Source organism: Perissodus microlepis, chromosome 18 (genome assembly GCF_051167445.1).
Source record: "Perissodus microlepis isolate ML-2025 ecotype Zambia chromosome 18, ASM5116744v1, whole genome shotgun sequence".
Taxonomy (NCBI): domain Eukaryota; kingdom Metazoa; phylum Chordata; class Actinopteri; order Cichliformes; family Cichlidae; genus Perissodus; species Perissodus microlepis.
Genome location: NC_140478.1, coordinates 12359580 through 12384813, shown reverse-complemented (window position 1 = coordinate 12384813; position 25234 = coordinate 12359580). Strand labels below are relative to the sequence as shown.

General features: G+C 39.2%; 2 protein-coding genes across 6 annotated transcripts in view; both read right to left on the bottom strand.

The window, feature by feature from the left end:
* LOC146367434 (SPRY domain-containing SOCS box protein 4-like) overlaps nucleotides 1-2706 on the bottom strand; it is an 81353-nt gene extending 78647 nt beyond the window's left edge. For 2 of the 5 annotated variants that reach the window (XM_084911298.1, XM_084911302.1), the window contains exon 1: nucleotides 2405-2706. The gene's annotated coding sequence lies outside the window, so the exon portion shown is untranslated. Of the gene's footprint in view, nucleotides 1-621; nucleotides 1484-2404 lie in introns of those variants that run through there. The other 3 variants (XM_084911297.1, XM_084911301.1, XM_084911299.1) reach the window with 2 other exon arrangements.
* A 2270-nt stretch (nucleotides 2707-4976) lies between these two features.
* On the bottom strand, nucleotides 4977-24334 carry slc25a36a (solute carrier family 25 member 36a). The gene is made up of 7 exons (XM_084912126.1): nucleotides 23918-24334; nucleotides 21453-21617; nucleotides 19325-19402; nucleotides 14854-14954; nucleotides 10014-10080; nucleotides 9606-9895; nucleotides 4977-8100 (listed from the first exon to the last, which is right to left on the bottom strand). Exons 1-7 carry the CDS (start codon nucleotides 23956-23958, stop codon nucleotides 7907-7909), a joined length of 936 nt encoding a protein of 311 aa, XP_084768252.1. The 5' UTR covers nucleotides 23959-24334; the 3' UTR covers nucleotides 4977-7906.
* Nucleotides 24335-25234: the final 900 nt, after the last annotated feature.

The following is a 25234-nucleotide window of genomic DNA, read 5'->3' as shown; positions in this document are numbered from 1 at the left end:
TTTTCGATACAAAAAATGTTCATGCCTTTTTAAATTTGTCATTTATTAAAATTATAAATATATATTTTAACTCAAAAGTACAGTTTTTAAATGTAATGTTGCTGAAACAACAAAATAATAAATAAAAATAAATCTATCTGATCGAGAAATCACTCATCTTTGGAAAAGAGAGTTTATTACAGAGAAATGGCTCTTTCCAAAATAAAGCTATACTATACGCTTCTTCTGAGCCATATTCTCAGCAGCATATTAAACATATCAGGTCCCCATAAGGAGAATCATGTGCTAACGGCTATCTAAATGACTCGGGTAAAGTTTGTAGCATGCGTGCTTGTTGTTTTTGTCTGTTTCCACTTGTCTTTGCACTAGGATGATGTCGGAGTAAATGTGCAGTCATATTCGTTGTGTTCCCACTGTCAGCGTTAATCTCGTTAAAATGACATTAACGCCATAACGCGGCAAATCTCCGTTAACGAGTTACCGCGGATCGCCCCGTGCGTGGGACTGGACGGCAACACGTTAACAAGCTAACTGCGCTAACGCACTAGTTCCCACCAATGTAATTGAGCATTGCGTGGCACATCCGACATACTGTTTTACCTTTGTCCATGACGCACTTACCATCAGGGTCATACTTCACATGAAAACCAAAATAGATCTGAATGAGGGTGGGGGAGGTTCAATTTCGGGTAGCGTTGAGGCAGTTGCCATGTTGCAACGAGCTTAGCTTCTGTCTTGCTAGCTTGTGCTGCGCTCAGTGGATCTGCACTCGACAGTGCAGCCTAGGCGGAGTAGTTGAACGCAGATCCGCTGAGCGCTCAACACAGACAGCATCGTCAGAAGAAAAGTTGATAAAACAAATAAAAAATTTTGTATTGTTCGATACATATGCATACCAAACCGAAAGCACTGTATCCAATGGTTCAATATCGATACCAGTATCGTTGCACCCCTACTAAAAACCTCTAGGCAGCTGTTTCAGGCTACACCAATCATTCATGTAACTGAATGGAAAAAATAAACCTTTTCAAAAGTCACTGAAGAATTCAATAGACACCTGTGTTAGTACAATGTTTAAATTGTCCAGGCACTTCTCATTGTTATTGTTGTATTCTTGTTCATTAAATACTCAGACCAGCTTTATTATTTAATTTAGATAGATAGATAGATAGATAGATAGATAGATAGATAGATAGATAGATAGATAGATAGATAGATGACGCAGCAGCTACAATGTCAGTTTGAGTGTTTGGGCCATTAAATGAAAGTGTAAACAGCTCAAGTGTCCATAATTCAATCAGCAGAATAGGACAACAGGCAGGAGGAAAAAAACTGTAGCAAGAACAGCAGAAAAGTGCAGGAGATGGGAATTGAGGATATGAGATGAAAAGGAAACAGAAGGGAAGAAGTTAGTGAAGGAAAATGCTGGTAAACAGTCTGATCTCCTGTAGTGACCAGCTGGTGAGATCCAGCAGACAGATAAATGACCCCCTGTCACTCTTACAAAGCTCCATCTCCTCCTTCTGCTTCATCTCTATATCCTCCCTCCTCTCCTCCGCAAGCCCCCACCCTCCCCTATTTAGACAGGTCATCCATCAACAAGCACACTCCACCGACCACCTTTCCACACCAACACTTTTGCCCATTACTTGTTAGAAAGCCATATGCAGACACACTGCACCAGGCACACGTGTCCTTGCACTCTTGTCTTGTCAAGTTTCCAGGGCCTTCTCCTCTCTCCTCCACTCTCCTCTCACCCTCCATCATCTACCCTTCTTTTCTCTCCTCCCCTCCCACCATCTGCTCTCCATCTTCCATGTCCTTGTCACCTTATCCAGCTTAATAAATGCCAAGGTGTGAAAACACAGATAAATCAGAGTGCAGCGAGGAAAAGCGGTGTTACTTTAACAAGATGGATTAATCTAACTGACACCTAAAATTCGCTATCAAAACAGCATTTTTATTGGGCTGTTTTCAAAGTTGGGGGTTATATATAGAATTTTGAAACAATTACCTACTGCGTTAATATAAATGTCGATCACTCAAGTCAAGTGAAGAGGCTTTTATTGTCATTTCAACCATGTACATGTACTCATTTAATGACCTACACTAATCTCTCCCTCTGTCACACACAGACAGGCAACACAGATATCATCTGTGTCACTCTTTCCATCTGAGCACTCTGCGATGATGTCAAAGGAGGTGACATGGCAAGACGTGGACACTCAGGTGAATTCATGCACCCTGAGATGTCACTGCACCGCGGAGTAACAGAGGAAACTTTATCACACGACTGAACTACAGCAATGACTATAAGTTTAAATTGTGGTACTGTTACGTAAACTTGTGCAATCAGTCAACAGTACAAAGAGAGCCGATGACACGTAATAAAGAAAAACCTCACATTTTGCTCGCATGCAGGAAACCCAAATCCTGCGGGCGGTCCAGGATACACGGGGATAACACTCACCGACCAGTCCTCAATCAGTCCACAAATGATAGTTTTCCCGGGCGAAATCTCCGCGGGATACGAAGAAACGAAGTACCTCGCCTCCTCCGCTGACGACAACAACGTTATTCCAGCGCTGTTACTGATGTTTTTGGCGATTAAGCGACGGTTTCTTTGTTGTAGTAAACAGGAGCTCGACACATCAAGGTAGCCAAGCACCCAGAGTCCGCTTACTCCACAGAACGAGCGCCGATTGGTCGCTTCAGCCACAACGCAGTTTTCTGCTTTGTCGCGATTGGGTCAAGATGGTGCTTTCAAAAGCTGCTCGTAAATTGGGAATCCCGAAGTGGCAGTACATGATATTATACAAAACGATGGCAAACCCCACTACTGACACAGTTCATTGTGTCACTTATAAAAACAGTTTAAATCGTATCCGTGACGTGTCCTTCGAAATAATTACGCCACTCAGGCTGTAAACTGAACTTCTGCTTGCACTGAAATTTCAAATGCTGTTAAAGCCATTTGAGCTCCTCTCTTTAAGAGGATACTTGCTGCCACTTCAGTGTTTAGAAAAGTGAGTCACTTAGTTCCTACACGTATTAACTGCCCCCTTGTGAGTTTCAGGTTGTATGACATGGTGATATCTAAAGGAAAAAAAAAATATGAAGCTTTACCCAGACCCACACACTGTGAAACCTTATTCACGTTTAATATATGTATTATACTGTAATGCAGTATATATAGTTTACATACATATATGACACATAATGTGAAAAAGCATTATATATATGCTATGAAATCTCCGGAGCACACTGTCTTTGCAGGTGAATTTGCTAACATATTCTCTTAATTTCTCACAGTTTGTGAAGGCATCGCTACCCCCATGGTTCATGTGATTTCTTGTATTGTGGTTTCCATCTGAATGTTTATTACCGAACAGGTCAGCAGGCTGTTAACTGGAAGTCAATTAAGATATTTCACCGCAAGAGTAAGTGATGTGGTCCGCTGCGGTAACTTCGAGTCACATTATTTTGTGTAAGTAAATCAGAGGAGGGCTGATTGATCTGCATCCACTCATAAAAAGGGGCCACGTGTGATTGTGCTAGTTGTGCTGAATAGCCCAAATAGAAAAACGGTACAGAATCAATAGAAACTAATGTCTTTGGGCCATTTTTTATTCCGACCAGCGAGTGCGAAGATGGATTATTTCAATCATCCTTTACGTACATTTTATAGACACTTTTGTAAGGATATGTGCGGAGTCGAATCTACCTCAGCATGATGGATAGAAGAGATTATGTTCTTTTTATTTTACACCGTGGGATTAAATCACTTAAATTATATATTATTCATGACATGAAACAGAAATAACAGAAATATAATATTAAAGAACTGAACGGTGCGCTGATCAGTTCCATCGGAAGAACTTTAGCTCCCCCTGGCGGTGAAATGCAAACAGTTGACGGAGTATTCCCCAGTGCCTTCATGATCCTTTTTCTATAAAAGTTATACACAAAGCGACCACTTCATTGAGTACACCTTGCTAGCACTGGACTCCCTTAATTCGTCATTGCACAGATTCAACAAGGCGCTGAAAACATTCCTCGGAGACTTTGATCTATTTTCACCAGAAAAGGTCCTGCAGCCACCAGAACATGGGTACACTGTGATCATAAAGGGATGGACATGATCAGTAACAATACTCAGGCTGTGGTGTTTAAATAATGCACAGCCTGAGTCATCCAGAAAATATCCCCCACAGCTTTACATGCGATTACATTACAGCCAGAATCATCCATACAAAGCAGGATTGATCCATACTTTCATGTTGTTTTTTTGCCAAATTCTTACACTGCCATCTGAATGTTTTCTACAATCCTCTAACGTCCAGTTTTGATGAGTCCTTGTGAACTATAGCCTCAGTTTTCAGGAGTGGTGGTAAAAAGCGCTTGAGTTATTTTTGCCCCCCCTGCAGTCTGGCCATTCTCCTCTGACACCAACTCACTGGATATTTTCTTTTTCCAGAGAATTCTCTGTGAACTCGAGAGATGGGTGTGCGGGAAAACCCTAGTAGATCAGCAGTTTCTGAAATACTCAGATCAAAGTCACGTAAATCACCTTCCTTCTCCATTCGCATGCTTGGTTTGAACTTTAGCAGGTAGTCTTGATCATGTCTACATACCTAAATGAATTAATTTGCTGCCGTGTGATTCGCTAATTAGATATTTTTGTTTACAAAACTGAACACGTTTCCTTTTTTTTTTTTTGTCCAAAACAAGACATTCAAACAAGAATGGGAATATTTTTAAGCTAATATTTTTGAAGTGGTGCATATAATCACCTGCCTAATATCATGTAGTTTCCCCTTCAAGAGGCCCAAAGAGTTCTGACCTATCACCTGTTGTTCCAGGATAATATAATCCAAAGACAACAGAAACATCCACATGAATGAAAGGGTCCCACGACAGATGCAATTTGGAGCTAGTACAAGAAATTTAACAAAAAACAAAACAATAGATACAGGTTTAGTTGCAAATGCATGTTTATTTAATTTTGCTTTAAAAAACAAAAACAAACATTTTCATGACTGAGCTGGAAAAGAACAAGCTTCAAGTTGGGTTTTCAGTAAACCCAGCTTGAGTCTGCATTCTGACCGAGCACACAGGCTAGAGACAATAAATTGCATACAGTCTTTGAAATGAGAGGTAACGAAATGTAAATGTTTGCACTGTTTGTCCAGTTGTCTGAAGAAAAACAGCTAGTTAGTGTTTTTAGGAAAAACATGGGATGTTAAAATTGGTTAGCATGTTTTGATTTGTTTTGTTTAATTAGGGGGAGGGGCTGCAACTCAGTGGAGACTAAATATCAATAACAAGTTACAACACTTCAGTTTGCCTCTGAAATGATGCTGCAACTCAAATGAGGGAAATGAGTGTTCAAGAACACAATGCATCAATTATTAGATTTTCTTTTCTTTTAACTGGAGAAAAATACTTTGGGGAAAAGCACAGTGCTTTGTTAAAGATGACATAATTCTGTATTCAAGGGAAATTCTGATTAAAGCTTAAACACAATTTGAAAGATAATAAGTGCCCAATTTTACCAAAAGGTAATTTTTGCGTGAATCTCTTCAAGTGGTCAGTTAAACGGGCAACTTCACAGTCTCACCAATAAACCTTTCCCGTAACAAATTTGTAACCATCCTACGCAGCAATGGTACCATCACAGAAAGATGATTCCAGTTTTTAAGCTTACAATAAATTAACTTCCATTTTTATATTCTTTAAAAAAAAAAAAAAAAAAAACTGAGGAGAACCAAACAAAATCTGATAGAAGGTACGAAACAATGTAAACAGACCAAATGACAGAAACATCCAAACGTTGCAAACTGGAACACTTTGATGGACGACAAACCAATACTGTGGCTCATATGCTTACATTTTGTATTGGTTGAGCAGCTTTTGCAAGCTACGTGTAAGCATGTGATAGCGCGACAGCTTACAGCAACACACAAACACAAGAAAAATCAGTCAAGCAACATCAATATTCATGTCAAAGCCATGAAAACAATCATTTGCTAATGCAAACTACAGCATGATCAGAAACGGGTCTAAGGGTGGGAAAAAAAGAAAAAAAAATTGATATGCATACACAGTATCTATATTATTTACAAACATGTGGACATCCTTCACAACTACAGACAACTCTTAACTGTACAATAGATCTGCTCTAGGAACAGTTGCGCAAAATACCATTTTGATATACAGTAATACTTTTTTTCCTTTACAATGTACAAGTTTAACCTGTCCACACAATAAAAATGCAAAGCACAAGCCTAAAAGGCCACAAAAGTGCATGTTATCGGGTCAGTTGGAAGCCACTGGAAGCAAGCACTGGCACGAGAGTGGGAATGAAAGCTCCCAGTATCATAAAGGAGATTCTCCGTACTCCAAACCAGTGTCTTGCAGGATTAATAGTTAGTGGAGGGAGATCTGGAGTAGTTATTATTTATTATACATGCAGGCGCAAAGGCCTGCAAATGCACGGACACACAGATCATGTAAATTGTTCAAACACACACAAACATAAAGACACACTCACATACAAACAGGCTATGGGGTGATAAAACTCCATCACTCTGCTCCGACTCCAATATTTCCCCGAACCGTCACATTATATTCAAGTAGCAACGCTAATAGAAGATACTTGGTACCTTTTGTTGCGTTGCATGCTTCACATCAGAAACAGGACACGTTGGTCTTGTGTTTTTATCCAAGATTTTTAAGCCCTAAGCAGTGACCGGAGACAAAAGTTGGCCTTGGAAACAATCGGATTTCAATTTTTACCAAATAGTGCACTAGTAACACCGCCTAAGACTAAAAACTCACAATTTCAAAGAAAGTGATCCCAATCGACACCCAGATTTATCGTGTTTATACCTTTGCCCATGCTTCATGCCCCTAACAAGTTAAATAATTTCAGCTGGGTGGTAGTTGTGAACACGAATACAAACAAGCGACACTGAAACGGTGAAGGCCACCTTCAGCAAAAACATGTCACCACCAGGCACTGCGTCACAGAGGAATAAAACACTGAATGGAGGCCAGCGTTTTGACATAGTCTTCATCAACACTGACTAGTGTCACAGTCATGTGCTCAAGTGACAGTCACTATCACAAGCTCATCATTGTGTTTCATTGTATTTGGCCAGTTTGTGCATTGTTGTGTATGAGATTCAGGCCCTCTAGGGGACATAGGAGGAGAATGCTTGAAGCCACGCTCTCTGTAGTGCAACGGTGTGTGGCTCAGGGGACGTCTTTACATCATACGAACTTTCCTTCTAACATCCTGCCTCAGCTGCTAGTCAGTTAATCGTACCGGGGTGTCACAGCACTAAGGCAAGTGCAGACTAAACATACCAAACAGAGATTTTTGGATTACTCAAAGTGACCTACATTTAGTTTCCATCTGTCTTGTCAAGTTGAGTTGCCTCCAAGCATTCTCCTCCCACGGTATCTCTACAAAAGTTTTTAAAAAAAAAAAAAAGAAGTTTATCTTCTGTCTAAAGAGAAGGATGCCAGCTAAATCCTTTCTGTTAAGTCCACTGAACACTGCATAAACTTTGAGTCGACAGCTGTACAAGGTGCCAAACTGTTTCTGTGGCTTCCCTGTCAGTGCCTCCTCACTTCTGGCCATGTTACCTCCTCTGCCAACATTACTCTATATCCGTTTCAGCAGTCTAACAAAGGGAGCTGGTGGGGATGATGCCGATATGGTCCTGTCTCTTTCTTCATCTTTTTTCCATTTGTCATTTTCTGGTCCACACGAGGTGTCTTCGGGTTTCCTTTAATCTTCATTTTGACGTTTCATAGCCACTGTTTCCAGCAAAAGGTCATCTTTCTCAGTCACTTAACGGTTTCCATGTTTAAACAGAGCAGAGACATTCACGATAGGCTAACAGCCAAGTAGATAGACCACCACCTCATATGTGCACATCATGATGGCCGTGTTGGGAATCTGTCTGACGAGATGAGTGGTTAGGCCGCGGTACAGCGCCCGGTATCCCTCTTCCTTGGGTACTGTGAGCAGAGTGTGGAAGAAAGAGCGGTACTTGCTGCCTTCCTCTCGTAGTCGTGTGCGGATCACCTCTGCAATTAGAGAAGAGGAAGAAACTTGAGTTACATATTCCACTGGCTGTGTCAGACTTTGCCTCTGAGTGTTGTGTAATTTCCCATTCATGAGACACCAAGTTGAATTTCTCCAAAGTTAAGACAGGATACTAATGATTTCCAATCTAATACGTTTCACCTATCCTTTAAAAATACTAATAATATTCCATTTGTACCAACAAATGGCAAGAAAAAACGAAACCAGTTATCAGACTAACTATAGTCTAAATCTTGTCCAAGTCCAGAAAAGCCTTATATTTATTTCTACATTTTGCGATAGAGCTTCATGTTTATTCTGCAACAATTACAAAATATAAATAATTCACAACATTGCACTCAGCTTTGGCATCACATGTTTTTTCTGAATCAGTCCCTGGTGCTGTATATAACCATCCAATATTAGTCCAAGACTGAAAATAATTCCCAGTGACCACAGCTTCCATTGCCCCCTGTTTGAGTAATGGTACAGACTGCATGTTTAATTTAATTTATTTTGGTTCCAACAACTGGAAACTATTTAAAATAAAAGAACTAAAAACATAAATAGATAATTAACTTTATGCATTTGTTATTTACACATCCGCCTCAGTTGTAAGTGCTGAAATTTACTGAACTAAAAGTCTGCCCTCGGGATCCATTTGTAAAGATTACTTCTTTGCTGGGAATAAATATTCTTAAGGCTGAACCACAAACAGTAGCTGTGTCCCAAAACCTAGGTCACATCCTTCGGTGGACGGACGTGCGAGGCTGTGAAATGGGACGGTCTAGCCTTCAGATTTGTGTCACCGCTGTCTCGGTGGAGTTTAATACACTCAGCTGTCTGCTCCTTGCTATCTAAAATATAACAGGGCACTGCCGTAAATTCTTGACCATCTCATACTTCTGTTTAATCGGTTTTCTGTTTGTTTGTTTATTCAGCTGTGTGAAAACCCCAGAGGAACCCACCCGAGGGATTAATAAAGTTTATACGTTTTTATAAGTTTTATTTAACCCCCGGCTAGCTATCGATCTGGTGGGTAACAGAGGTCTCCGAAAATGTCGGAGCACTTTTGCAAATATGTGATGTCTTGATAAACCAAGCAGATATTTGAAGTTTACACAGCTACATTCTCGCCTGAAAATATGTTAAAAGTTTATTTTGTGACCCAGAAAGAGTAATAAGAGTAATATTAAAACTAAGTAGCTGCCGCCATATTTGGAAACTGGAATTGGCTGGGCTGCGCGATGAACGAAGGATACAGCCGACCCATCCTTCAAATCTGGGGAAAAGGAGGACGCATTTGTCGGCCGCATTCGGAGGAGTCTACGAATTGGGACAGCCTTCGTTGCGTCGCTGTGACATAATTGGTCTACAATTGCGGCCTCAGGAGGATGCAGCCTACGTTTTGGGACACAGCTAGTATGAGGAAGGGTACAATAGAAGTATTAAATATTAAGACCTTTATCCTTTGACTACAACATATGAAAGTGAGTGAGAAGATTACCATGAGGATAGGCGATGGAGGTGGCACAGGTCTTGGAGGTGGCAGCTGCAAGCATCATCCCCACAAAGTCAGAGGCATCTTTGACAGATTCCTCCTCTTCGTCCATGCTGGCCTGAGCCTTGTACTCAAGCAATTTTCGCTTGATAGTTTCATAGATGACAAAATGGATAACAGTCTCAGAGATGCCAGCGTATGAGGCTGACATACCTCTGTAGAAACCTCGTAAGCCATCCATCTGGTACACTCGTCGTATGCACTCAAAAGCACTCATACGCCGCTCGCCGCGATTCCTGCCATCACACAGACACTTTCAATTAAAATTAAATAACTTTTAGAATAATTTACTCTCATTAGTTTAATAACGCATTTTTCCATCATTTTTACACTTATCAGAAAAATCCTCCTCACCTGGAGTCCAGCTGCAGACGGGTTTTAATCAGCCAGATGGGATTGGTGGCTGTGATGGCGGTGAACCCTGGCAAATTTAGAAGAGGTCAGAGGTTCAGACACAGGCAGAGACACTCATTGTAAGAACACATTAAAATAAACTAGATTAAGCTACATGGTACAAATACAGTGAGAAAGCACTTCAGGAAACAGGATCAACTGGCTGAGGTGTTTAAATTAATCTCAATACAAGTCTTACATAAAATACATCGATATCATTAATTCAGACGACAGTATAACAATTAAATCTGAATTTTTTAAAAAATATTTTGAGTTACAGACACAAAAAACATTAATCTGTTAACTTATTGATCCTCTTCATATGAAATGCTACTCAAGTGCATATAAACAACAGGTAAACAGTTCTCCTTTTGAAGTAAAAGATCTCAGATAACAGTGCATGAAGGCAGCAGCTTTCAGCTATGACTGTCTAGATATTTTTTTTATGTATGGATCTGGATAAAAACTAACTGCAAACAGCAGCAAATGTAGGCAAGCAGCAAACTCATTTTAGGCCTTTACATGTGGCTGATAAATGAATAAGAGTTTGTAATTAGAACTTCTCCTCATACGTTTTTATTAACATAGCATTACACACATCACCTTAATCAGTGTTTACAAACAAATCTACCCATACAGAAATAAACATCACAACACAATAGGTTTGACCCTTAGCTTTGATTAGTCTCTAGATTTTCTACAATGGTTAGCAATGCTCATTTAGTCTTGGTCCCTAAAAACACATGTTCTTTATATTTATTCTAATATGAACCAGTGGTTAACTTGACTGGACACTACAGACAGGTTGTAGGCCATATACTAGCACAGCTAGCACAACTACAGCATAGTGAAGAAAAATGTTGTCTAAAGGAGATTCTTTAATTATTTACTAGTGGAAAGTCACTGCTAGGAAGTCTAAAGTGTAACAGTTACTTTTTAATCGTGGTGAGTAAACCCTGTTTCACTATCTGCCTGCCAACACACTTGGTAGATGTTAGCTTAATTTGTAACTGATCGCAACTATTCTTGATTAGTAGAAATGCTAGATAATGTACAGTAATGCAAAGCTTGCTGTGTATGGTATAAAGCTAATTAATCTGCACTTTGTATCATTAGGAAATGACACAAAGTCTCTTTAAAAGTCTGTGCTAAACGGATATACCAGTGAGAAGTAAAACATGGCCTTTTGCAGAAAACAGCTAAGACCAGGGCAAGGCTATGAAGAGACCTCAGTCACGTCTAGTGTATCGATGCAGCAGAGACCTATGTTAAGGCAACTGCATGAAGAAGAAAGGATTACACAGGTCTGTTGAAGAGAAGAGGAGAACAAAAGGAGGAAGAAGAAAAAAAGGAGGAAGTAGAATGAAGTAGCTTCTATGGCGTGTACTCACGAGGGAGGGGCAAAGCTCCTCCAGCTCCTCCCCGCTGCAGCTAGTAGCCTGCAGATATGGGGGGCTCAGATGGCGGGGATGTCCCACCCAATCACGCAGGGGTGAAAGCTTTACAGTAAAGCCCTAAAATAGACACAGGCTTTTCTGTACCACAGTCACACACAAGCAGCAGTCACATCCACCCCAAATCCCACCAACCACCCACATCAACCCACTTTCTGAAGTAGATGGAGAAGAGATGGGGGGTGAAGGACTCATACCACCCCCCATCTTTCACCAAACTATGATCCCAACTCTGTGCCCCAACCCGTATAATTTACCCATCTTTAAACTGCTTTAATTTGTGTTACATTTTTATTACTTTTACTTTATCCCCACTTTTTGCAGTAAAGAAGACGACTAATCAGAGGCCCAAACCAATCCAAGCCTCCAGCTCTATCTCATGAGAGCAAGCTAAAAATCACAAGAACACAAAGACATAAAAAAATAAACTGGAGAGGTATTCCTTATAACCATTGAGCCAATATCAGTTTTTAACCTAAAACTCCTTGTCTGAAAATAAAAGAGGCCGGTGGAAATGCTAACCTTGCCGTTCTGTGTAACAGACTCAACACTTTATGTGACAGGGATAAAGAGAATGAAGAAACTTTGTATGAATATGTGATAAGAATGAAGTGTCATTTTGATGACAATGAAATAATGTATGAAAATCAAAAGGACGATCCTTAACTTACAGATGTGGTGCGCTAGCATAATACACTCGATATTTCAACCACAACGCAGAATGTGTGCATGAATATGGGTGACAGGAGAAAGACCACCAGGACTTTATTTCCAGCTTTTACCTTGATGAGGAAACGGTGCATGCTATACCAGCGGGAGTGCATTAAGTCACCATTTACTTCAATGACACAGAGCAGTTAATCTTTAGTCTAAAACTGTATCAACTCACAATATTTGACTATTTGTTCAAATGTTAAATTTCTAACAACATAATAATGATTATATTTTATGTAAATTTAAAAACAAAAAGTGTGTTCTTGGGCTCAGCAGGCCACCGGGCACATGGAAACGCTGCCGCATGTTGTATATTATGATCCTTCAATACTCAAATAATCCCTGTGCAATTTTTCCTGAGGGGTTTGACCTACATTCAGGGACAGCAGCATGCTTTAGATTAACTGCTGAAACGAAACCTAAGTCTAAAGCTGTTCTTCCACACATGCACTGCAGCCGTGAAGTTTTGTAGAACAAAAATATCACAGTCGACTCCCAAAAATATCAGGTAGACCACACTAAGAATTACAGTAGTGAGAGTGCTTATGAAGCAGATCATATGAGTTCATATGTTAAAATAGCTTAAGTAAAGAAATGGGATTTGAATCCATACAAAAAGTTCCCACTGCAGGAGCAGTGAAGCTATAAAAGACATCGACTTCACAAAGTTAGTTTATAAAACTGAGCACGAATTCACAGCATCAGTATCAATTTTAACTGTCCCTGAGGTTTTGGCATTGACCACCGCATTAAATCTATTACTGATAAGCACTGATAATCTTAGAGACAATAAAGATGACAAAGCGAGAGAGGGATACGTTTAGTATCATAGCAAAACATTTGTGTAGTAACACAACAATTTGTCCACAACATCATTAAAACAACTGAAATTTTTAAAGCTAGTTTTTAAGCACTTGCGTGGTAACAGTCAGACTGTATTTATATCCTTACCTGCATTTCTTTGAGATTTACAAGAGAAATTTATGCAACCGTTATAAGTATGAAACAAAGACTCAACACCAAGGTCCATCTCTTTCTATGCGTGTTGATGTGTTCCCTTTTTATCACTTACATGTGTATGTTTTCACTGCATTTTACCCACAATAATGAATTTATCTTTAAGTGGTGCCAATACTGATGGGGTCAAACTGCTAAGGCAATTAACTGTCTTCAGGAAATTCAACTAATTTAACAAGTGAACACGTGAAATGTGAAAATACCGTCAGTCCAGTTCTCCTTGGAAAGAAATGACTGAAGCACTCAGTGTCGATGAATGATGACAAAACACAAAATGAAAAACACACCGAGTGCAGCCTTCTGTGGCAGTGACAAGGTTAGCATTTCGTTTGTGCTGACAACAAAAACTGTCATTACTTTAGCTTTAATGTATTGATGAAACACGTTAAAAGGGGAGGGGGAGGTGTGTGTTAAGATTAAGGAATAATAAACTTCATCATGAATCTAAAACTACACACCAGCAGCAAACACACTGCTGTAAGCAATGCTAATATCATTAAAAATGAATAACCATTATGAATTTAATTAGAAAAATCACCATGGTTTTCATCATACCAGTGTAAAGAAATGGGGTGCTACCTGACGTGTCCGCCCGAGTGCCAGGGGCCCCGGTTGACCTTTGGGGGCCGTGTTCTCTTCTCTATACACACACAGAGCAAAGGGGAGGGGGGCCCAGACCACACTGTTTAAGTAACAACTGGGATGTTAAACCATTTACAGTGTCCTCTGGAGAGGCCTCAAAATTAAAGAATTTAAAAAACAGAAAACAAAAAGAAGAGAGGAAAGAAGGGCGAGGAGGGGATTCAAAACAAAAAACTTTAACGAAGTACATGAGGGACAGCGGGGCTAAGAGAAGAGGAAAGCACAACCCAAACTTTGAGGACCGTAACATTTTTCTCTTTTGTATAACAGATAACACCAAATACAGATCAGCAGTTGGGGAATTGCAGCCTGAAATGTTTCATCTGGTATGAGTACATGAAATTCTGGCACTGCTGATATCAGGATTTGTCTCCTCAGCTATTCAGGGACTATCAAGGCTACCATGGAGAGATAAGATACTGCATTATCGGCCCAGTTTAGTTACAGAAAGGATTGTTTGCAAAGAAGCTGGTATGTAATAAAAGATGTGATAAGAACCTTTCACCTCTTACAGATTCAAGGTCCTCTTAAAGTAGAGGATGAACTCTGAAATATTGTAGAAACTGCCGTATTTAAGACATGAATAACTCGACATACACAATAATCAAGGTTAGTTCGATCCCAAGAGGCTTAAATTGTGCTTTCTGATAAATCAATGATTGTTTATATTAATATTTCTATACAAGAAATAGCTAAGTAATGTCGACTTAAAAACAGACATTATCAGTTAGCTTTAGCATGCGTCAGGTCTGGGGGAAGGGTGGTGTCTGGGATACTTAAATTGTACAAAATAAAAAAAATAATGAAAGTTGTTTGATAGAGAAAAACTAAATAATTCTTTTTTCTTTTCTTTTTTTTTTTATAAATAAAACCCATCAGTAAGAAACACTGCCCAGGCAGACTGACAAACAGTCAGACAGGCAGATAAAACAGACAGACAGACAGAAAGGGGGAGGGGAAGGAGCAATCATTACCTGCCATCCCAGCCGACACCATATGCACCTGGGTAGAGTCTGGCTCCAGCACTCCATTAAGCTTCTCCTTGGCTGTCGAGTAGGCCGCAAAGTATATCGCCCTGTGTGACGATTAAAACGGAAGAGAGAGAAAGAACTTTAATTACTAAAAGACTCAGGAAAGGAAAGAAGTTAATGACGTGTCCAGGGAGTAAATATAAAACAAAAGCATACTAGCTGTGACTGTACCTGCAGAGCTATTTAATGTGTAAATGATTAACAAGTTAGCTATATTAAGTACAAACACATCATTTCAGTTGCACAAAATTAAATACTGCCCAAACTGAACATGGGGAACATGCAGTAAATTCAGCTAATTTTAAAACTATACAACACTATAAATAAAATCTGCGTTTTAAATTCTTGTGCTCCATTTAAAATGTCATTATACACATTTATGAAGCTAGTTCTCGCACATAAAAACCACAGAACAAAAAGACGCACAATGGCCACTGCTGTCAGTAAATGGCATTTCTTATTTTCTTTGCTGACAGGCCAATAACAGCCAACAAGTCAAATACACATCAGTACTGATGTTCGGCTGATAAATACGTGCCTCTCTAGTGTGCACATGCACAGATGTCATGCTTTGGAAACAGATTTTTCCTCCCATAATTCTAGCTGCTCTTCTATAAATGAAATCATAGGATTTAATCAACACTGACTGGAATTAAACTCCGTGACCTCTGCTCTCAGCCCTCGTTCTGGATTTGAGAGCATGCAAAATGTAATCACGCTGCTCTGTAGACGAATGATATGATTGGCTCTGAAAGCATGTATGCAGCTCACGAGCAAAGAGAGATTTTCGTGGTGCAAGCTGTGTAGAAATTGGGTCGAGTGTGTTGTTAATGAACGCCAGCAGCATGCCCGGTGGACTGTTGAGTGTCAGAGGCTTTGCAGCATCAGAGTGCCGTTTCGTAAATATCACAGCAGACAACAGCGCTGGAGTTCACACCTCCGCCTGCTGATAAATAAAGTAATAAGATGTTTCATTCAATTATACTAAAGTCGAAAAAATGCTGCTTGTTACAATTCTGCGTGTACAATTATTTTGTCGGACACTAATGGTGGCATTTTGATCAGTGTATTGTTTGTACTGTGAGCACTAATGAATCTGGCTGCTCTGAATAATGAGAGTAGCTCATAAATCCATTTTAAATTATTTATACTAACATTTCACCACGTTACAGCCAATGTAATTTGTTTTAAACTGCATCCTAATATGCTTCTCTACATTAATGGTTATGAATGAAAACAAAGTGAATAAAATTAGTTAAAAGCTATTCTTTATTCCCACAAAACACAAAGCAGTGGAACCCTAAAAATGGTTTCTTGAGGTAGGTTTTTTTTTTTTTTTAATATATGGGTTAACTATTAACCACCATGTTTCCTGTTGTCATATCCTGTCTATAAAGCAGTGGAAAACCACATAATTTGCCAGCGAGTTCATCAGGTTCACCTCTTATGTGATAACAACCTCCCATAGCACTACTTCCTATAGCTGTCATGGCCAGCCATTTCAGTACAACAACACAGGACTGACAGACACAGATGCACTGGATGGACCTAAAGGGCAGACAAAGAGTGAAAGGCCCACGAGAAGAGAAAGAGTATCATGAAATCATGACACAGACGATACGCAAAACTAACCAGAAAAGGAAGAAGACGGCGGCGGTGACACAGCGGTAACTACAGAGAACTAGAACGATCAGGGAGGCAGAGGGATTATACACAAACACAACTGCCTTAATTTAGAAACTTCATTTTAACAACAGCAGTGGCTGTCACATGATGAAAGCGTAACAGCTGGCCGGCATCTGCTGCTGCTGCTTCATGGGAATTTGATTGACTGCATCCAGACGTTAGGGCAGATAAGCTAAGAATTAGGGAACCTTCTCATTTCCGCACAGATTTGAAGCACAGATTTCCATCGTGCTGCTGCTGTGATTGAGAGAAGTTTACATGCACATTCCTGGTCTTCCATTATTTCAGACATTCTCAGTGTGAAAGCAACTGAATTACAGTCCTGCACTCTTTGTCTCACTTACTGCTTACATACTTATTAAATTGCAACATTTCAGTCAAACGAACCCTTATAAGGAGAAGCAGCTCAACCTCATTTACAGCATACGTACAGTGTGCATTTATATACACAGGTAATGAGCACCTTGCATCCATGTGCATCAGCACTTGTATTCATAGGACCACAAATACCTCAGTAACATAAATCTGATGCTAGAGTAATTATAATGTTATATTTGATGAATAGCTTTTTTACTTTTTGTCCATTTTGAGTTTTTCGTATTGCTTTTTTCAGTTAGTTTCTAGGTTTTCATGTTTCTGTTGATATTGACTAAAAATATGTAGCTTTAGTTTTTATTTGCTGTTTATTTATTTGTGTTTAATTTCCTTAAAACCAATAATGTGAAGGGTCAGGAGCAAAATGTCAGCACAACATAAACAACACTTTGTTCAGGCAGCTAATTTAAAGTTGTGTGGCATTCCAAGTCTCAATAAATAGAGGCGCCAAATCCTCCAGTTGTGTTGACGAATGTGACCACATTTTTAAAGCCTAAAAATAAAAAAGGTACATTCTGTATGTTTTAGTCCATTTTAGTTCGCTCTATGAGCACTCAAACCACTTCAGTTCTCATTCAGTCTAGTTTTATTTCTGTAGTTTTAGTCAACTATAACAAAACAGAAGGTAACATTCATCTAACATCTGTGAGGACAGAATACGTAAATCTGAATGCTACTTTTGAGAGTTTTTTTGAGAGCATATTATGCATGCACAATTAATCCCACTGCTCCTTTGTGTTATTGTATTTAAGCCTGAATGTGTTAAGACTTTGTGGTTTAAGCAAATAGAACAAACTGTAGAACATATGAAACTAAAGATCCAAGGTTGATGAAGCCAACTTTCTACATATTGTGACTGATCACAAATTAACATGGAAACAACACACTGATTATATTAAAAGCAAAAATTTCAAAGTGGTCAGTAATTCTTTATAAAACAAGTGATGTATTAATTTCTAATGCCCTGCAACATAATTCATTCTTCATTTATACTTACTTTTCTTACTGTGTGGAACATTGAGGATTGACTTAAATGAGAATAAATTCAACAGTTATGTTACAGTAAAAGAGCAAAGTCTGGTTACTATGATCACGCTTAACCACAGTGTCTAAGGTCCCACATTATGTAATTTAATTATTCTGTTTATTTATTTATTTATTTTTTTAAAAAGCAAATAATGCTTAAAGCATTAAAATTGCCCAAGTAATTTCTTGCATTAAAACAAATGCTCTACAAATATGTTTGAGGGTTATATTTGAGAACATTGTGGTTTGTTTGTTGTCGTTTTCTTCTTCTACTTGGAAATGAGGGCAGCTTTACTGATAACAACATAGGCCAGGCATATCCAAGTGCCACTTCAGCCTGAGCCTGTTCATTCACTATTTGTTATAAAGGCTGCAGATTTTATATGAGCTGTTTTACACTGTGTAAAATGCAAGCCTGAATAAAAAATATAAATAAATATCAGGTCACTGTATTTAATGTTCACACAACTGGGCAACACTACAGCTCACCTGAACAACCAGGGGAAATATGCTGAAGGGCACTGCAGTGGCTCAGGTAGGAGTCCACTCCAGACTATTTCCTGTGTGTCATTGCCCCATTCTCTCTTTGCTTTTGTGTCTCCTCTACACTGTACTGTCAAATAAAGTCTGCAAATACTAAAAAGAAATCTTTAAAGAAAAATGACTGCTGTTGAATGATATTTCAATACATCATTTTGAACAAAGTTGTACTTCAGTTTTTGACTTGGTCATAATGAGTTTGTTATGGCTGATAACACTGTAACTTTTTAATGAATCAACAAAAATCAAAAAACCTTATTTGTCTTTTGGATTCGGAGACTTTTGAATTTATGTGATGCTGATGAAGAACAACATCAGCCTGAAGTATATGTGACGCTACTAATACTACTGGTTGACAGGCAACCTATTCTCAGTAGACAGATTGAGGCACTTACTATCTGTATTTCAGCAGTAAATAAGACAGCACACAGGAGTTAAATTTAACAGCTCAGCTGCTGCCCATAATACAGCCTGAAGACTTTCCCCCAGAAAAATTGTCTCATAGGGTTTGATTAAACATGTCAAAATAAATTACACAGGCATGCCTTTAACCCGATAGCAGGGCAGTGCTAGTGCGGATGATACTGCTGCTAGCTAACTGCTTCTTACGCAAAAAAATAAAAATAAAAAAATGAATTACTCATTCATGTTGTTATGACACTCATGATATGGAAGTGAAGGTTATTTCCCTTACTTGGGGCTCTGTTTCTGTGTTATTGCTAAAGAAATCGTAAAGCAGTTTTAACACACAACACTCCCACATTATTGCAGATAATACTGCACATACCTGGAAGGTGCCACACCTACAAGGTTAGGACCCAGTCCTCTGAAGAGTGAACGGGGTCCCTCTCTCTCTAGAATTAACCTGTCGAAAGAGCAAACATATGAGGAAATATTTCACTTTATAGTCAAAACACAACATGTACATTATTTAAACACTGGAGCATATTATACAGTGAATGGTTTAAAGATAACTCGTAATCTAAATTGTTTTCACATTTAATAACAGTTGTAAATTCATAATTACCACAAATCAGATTAAGCAGATTTGTTTCATGAAGTTAATTTAAACATATTCAAAAAAAATCCAGCAATAAGAAAAAAAAAAAAGACATAGCTCAGATCCTTCTGGAAGAAGTTAATTAGCTAAAAAAAAAAAAAAAATTCTATTTATAGACTTTGCCTTTCTGCCCCACTTATGTGATTTCCTCATTTTATTATTTCATTATTAATCATTATGTTATCGGATTCTTCATTATTTATAGCAAATGGCACATCCTCAAGAAAGAAATGGGTCTAAAACCAGACAACACACGTGATTTGGAGTGAAGGTGTCCTCCGCCCTAAAAGGGATCTTGGCATGCACCACACTGCACGTTGACCCACTTTGACGTGTGTCCTCCCACCCCCTCGTTAGCTATGCTGCAGTTCGTGCTTCCATCCTTCTCCACTCTGTACCATGAAATAGTGTTGCTGTACTTCTGCTGCAAGATGCTACTTATTTTGAAGACAACACAAGAAGTTGACTTATGTTGCCACAACACCGATACAGAGCCCAAAACAATGTCCACATGAGCTGCAATCTCTCCAAATGAAGTATTAGTCAACTGTTATTAAACAAAATCCTGACAGGAGCACTGCCTGACAGCAGACTAACATCCCAGACCTACTGTCAGAACAAATCAATTTTTAGGCTCATTGTTAAAGAACGTTATAGCTAACCCCACTAGTGACAAAACAAAACCTAGGGAACTGCAAAAGTGCAAGATCAGCATGTTGCCTGTGTAGCCTGCCAATTATAAATACTCTAAATATAAAAAGCATTTTATATTCCTGTGATACAGAACCAAACATAAGAGGCTTGTCAAATATAAAGGTATTTACAAAATAACTAACGGCACCATTCAGCAGTGGAAAATTCCACACACAGCTGCTTATGCATTATGTAAGAGTGACATGCTCTCTGACATGCTCTTGTATAGCAGCTTGCCAGGGTACAATAATAGAGGTCCATATTTATAAAGGCAAGCTGAATATTTACTTGCTAATCCTGCAGTGGTTAATGGTCATTACAAGTAGCCACATCAGCTTCCAGCAGGTTCTAAGCAAATGCTGAATTCCCCTCTACTCTCACTTCATCTTTCTGACAAAATTCCACTCTGCCCAATGACAAGATGACTTACATTTATATTGAAGAAAAAAAAAAGAAAAAAAAAAAACACCTAAAAAACAGGAACCATTCTTTATGGATATCTTACATAAGTTTCAGAGAGAAAGTATCAAAAACAACCAAAGAGCTATAAGGTCAACATGAGGTTTAAATTATTGATTTTGTCTACAGATGTCAAAGAAAATAACCACTGAAACCAAAATGTTTATCTTCTTGTCTCGGTTATAGTTGCTCTCTAAAACAAACAAAGAAACAAACAAAGAATCCACCAAAAAACAAAAAAGACACTAATAACAACAATAACATCTATTAAAATAAGAAAGAAAAAGAAGTGCATTGGCAATCCAAATAAACTCACTCCCCAGGAAAGCCCAAGCATTCCTGAAGAAAATATTTTCAATTTGGAGCAACTTGACATCAGTTTGCAACTTACAGTGCACATATTAAAGGAACTGTGCAACAAGATAAATCTGTTATCAGTGTTTCTGAGCCATTTCACAGTTTTGTTTGTTATTGCAGTGATGCAACGTTCCAGTAAGGAGTCATTTTATTAGAAGAAAATAAGTCATTACGTTAAAGTTACAATAATATGAGACGCACACACAGACCTTTTAAATGTAAGCAGCCAGCTAATGGACAAAATAATACTTAAACCAAGAAAAGACAACATTGAAGCCACATCATAACTGTTTATAATGTTAATTTCAGTGGATATCAATTAGGCACAGCTAATCTTTCTCCTTACTTGAGGCAGTGCAGAGGCCCCGGCGGGGAAACACGGGCAACACTGGCTCCGTTGACTGTGCTGAGCTGAACCTCAGAGACGTAGAGTGTAATGGAAGAGGACTGCAGCCTGGTCTTCACCACTTCCAGAGGACAAGTTAAAATGGCGCCCACTGTACCACCGCATCTAGTAAAGAAGCAGCAAGTATTGAGAAAAAAGTGAGAAAATAGAACAGAAGCAAGACCAGGAAAAAAGTTTGCTGTGGCACCAAATATGTCCCCCCCAAAAAAACAAAAACAGCAAAAATCAAGTTATACTGACATAAGCCGAGTCACTTGAAACACTAATCAACAGAAACACAATCTGTTGTTCCCAAATTATCTATGAGCATGGGCACATACACACACCGTGACCTGGTTTTGTGATATCCAAGATACTGACATGTGAAAACAAACAGCTGGTTTCATGATTCATTTCAGAAGAAACTGACCGCAGCTCATTTGCTGAGTTTTGCCACCTGAGCAGCCCACAATAAGAAGTCATCAAATTAGATCGTTGTTTAGCTCACTTGATAAACATAAACAAAAACCAAGTTGGTCACAAATACAAAAAACGTATATCCACTTTATATCATAACACATCAAGGTGTGCAAATATAACTGCATCACAACTGTTTTTTCCATCATACAAACATTTTTGGCGCCCACCAAACAGGTTTTGGCCTTCCCCCAAAGGAAAATCACCAGGCCTCTCAAAGTATTTAAATAAACACTATGTTTTTTAGTGTGAGGTTTAATGTAGTCAAACTTAGCCTATTTTTAGTCATCAAATGGGTTTGAAATTAATTAATTTACAGAGACCTTTTTGCACCAACCATGGGGATAAAGCGTGTTTATGTGCACACAAAACCAGGAAAACTCTCATGTGATATAAATTAGTGTATTATTTGATAATTCATACGCTATAGTGTCATTTTTGTTGATCCCCTCTGCATTCACCAAAGGCTCAGTGCTTTCCACATGTAGACAAAGCTTCAAAACCAAACCACCGCACAGCTGAAAAGTGCTTCCTGGTGATCGCAGTTGCAAGTTATAGAACTCGGCTAAAGGTTACAGAAGCCATGGCAGTATGGTAGTATATGTTGACATCCTGGCAGTGAATTCCTCTTGCTGCGGTCTCTTTTGAGCAGCACCAGCTATATTTACCTTTCAAAAGACCAACCCACATTCATGCTCAGAGGCAGCGGTGACCCTTGGCCTACTTTCTCGGCAACACTGGCTGTTGCATGTGTGCCTCTCTAATGCGAGGCTGTGGGAGGCAGCACTAGGCTGAGGCCTCCAGCTCAAGTTTTTGGGTAAAGCTGATTCAAAGTCTCTTGGGTAGTTCTCAGATTTAAAAGCAATAACAAGAGACATAAAGAAGAAGTGCTGTGACATGGTGGGATCACCCATTCTGAAGGTCACAGACTAAATGGGAAGATTAAAAAAAAATTAACAAGTGAACTAAAACTAAAGACAATGGATTAAAACAAAAATCTATACTGGGCCAATCCACTTAAATGTCACATTTGTGCTTTCATTGTCCTTAATGAACTGGTTGTCAGGCCGCTTTACACAACTATGAATCAGAAGGATTGCTTTACTACCATGTGAGCTTCAACTTTAAGATTTGAAGTACAAAATTCAAATGCTCTGTTACATAATGAAAAGCAGCAGAGAAACTAAATTTCACCAGTAAGTTTCTCTTTAAACCATACTTCCATCCAGAGCCAGTAGTTAGGCAACACAAACTTCAAAGTGTTTTATTTTTTACATTTAATTAAGCCTTTTTTTATTAGATGAATATCTGCAAGACTGTAATCTAATGCTTTAACTGAACCGACAGAAAAATTGTGTGTGCGGGGGGGGGGGGGGGGGGGGGTCTCAGTATGGATTAGATGTAAATGTTCATTTCATTTGGGAATACAATAAAGAAATTATTTAATTGGATCCACATAGGTGAGCATTATGCAACTACTTCTTAAATTACAAAATAGCAGCAGAAAAATAAGCGTCAATGGCTGTTGTTGCAGATGCATTTGGTCAAGTCATTGAGAAAGCTACAACGAGCCCGGAAATGAATTCCACTTGTCATCAAAATAAAAGGCTCTCACTTGTGCAGAAACAGTCGGCATTTAAAGGACGATTAAATAAGAGGCGAGCTGCTCTGTGCTGTCTGGGAATAACGAGCTCGAATGCGCTTTCTGGCACATTCACATGAATGCTTTCAGCAACACTGGTCATATTTTAAAGGTTAACCGGAAGTTCAACTAGAACCGTTTTTGACAGTCGCGTGCGCACAACCGCCAAGGTTGGAAGGGCACGCACGCGCTGCCTTAAAAAATAAAAATAAATGGCGAGTTAGCTAGATAAAGCAGACTGGGGTCATGTTTCAAAATTTATATTTCAAATTAGGTAAAATTTATAGAGGAAACTGATGTGGCTTACCCTCCAGCGAACAAATGAACCAGTGTGTCCCTTTGGGTCATTCTTTAGCATACCCTGCCAAGCAGCGCAGGGTAGTCAAAAAACGGCTCTTTCCCCCGTCCCCTCCCGGTGCTCTTTGCCTCTGAGAGGATGCGCAAGTCCACAGACGAACGACGTCGACGACTAACCAGCGGTGGGGCGAGTCTCCGGTGATTCAGACTGCAGCGGGACGACAAACCCCCCCTCTCCCTCAGCTAACTCAGGTTCCCCTCTGACGCAGATATTTTCTATCTTCGACAAAAACAGCGGGGAGGTGCGGGCTCACCAGGCTTCTTGCTGGCGGTAAAATATCTCAGGTCTAACAAACGGTTTTATAGCACATCCGCGGTCTCATCTCCTTTCATCGCTGCACCAAGAGGAAGAAGGAGGCAGAGCTCATAGTATGTACTGTACGACCATAGGCTGGAAGCACACGCTGCCATTGGCCACCCTGCACTTACCGTCACATTGTCTCCGCCTTGATCATGCACTGTTCACATGCTCAACACTGAATGAATCTGGACTGCGTGTTGCTGAAGTGCAGCCATCCAAAAGAGATCGTTTTCACAGTTTGTGCTCTAAACATTTCAGACGTATCTGCTTTTGCTTTTGTCTCATTGAACCTCTTCAAAGTCAGACACTGGACCAAAATATGACAGACAAACACAATTATCAGCATAGAAACCCACCAGACAACCTACATGCAAACAATTTTACAATAATGTTTACTACCATATATATCCATATATAGTAATGGAGGGTCCTACACCAATGATACCAAGGTAGCTATACTTTATTATTGTTCAGTGTATTAATTCATAGTGGTATAACTCTGCATTCCAATTGAGTGACCTAAATCTTTTATTAATAAGACTCCATATTTGACTTGTAACATTTAATATGTAAAGTTTAGGTATATTAATTTCCAGCCATGCATGTACATCTATTCATGCAAATTGGCTAGTTTAATCACAGTCTTAGACTGCTGGCTACAGAGCATCAAACAATCCAGCTCTGACTTGCAATCATATTTTGGCTTTTTCAAATGAGCTGGAAAGTCTTTTCTCTATCAGGTCTTAACCAAAATTGCATGGCGTTGAAAGCCAGCTGGTGATTTAATAATGGCATTAGCTACATAGCTTTGTAATTGGATGTACAGTATGATAAGTTGAAGTCATGTGCAGCGTTCAAACTGGAAACATTAAAACCAATAATGTCATGTCTTGCATTAGGAAGGTTATATGGAGTAACCTTTCTAATGGCATTTAGAATGATTTAGTGTCTGATGAAAGAGGGTGG

Coding starts and splice junctions, on each gene's coding strand:
- slc25a36a (XM_084912126.1), bottom strand. CDS start 23,958: ATGACCCAAAGGGACACACTGGTTCATTTGTTCGCTGGAGG. Junction 19,403..21,452: donor GGGCCTCTGCACTGCCTCAA/GTAAGGAGAAAG, acceptor CTCTTTCGACAG/GTTAATTCTAGAGAGAGAGG. Junction 10,081..14,853: donor GGTGTCGGCTGGGATGGCAG/GTAATGATTGCT, acceptor TAAATTTGCCAG/GGTTCACCGCCATCACAGCC.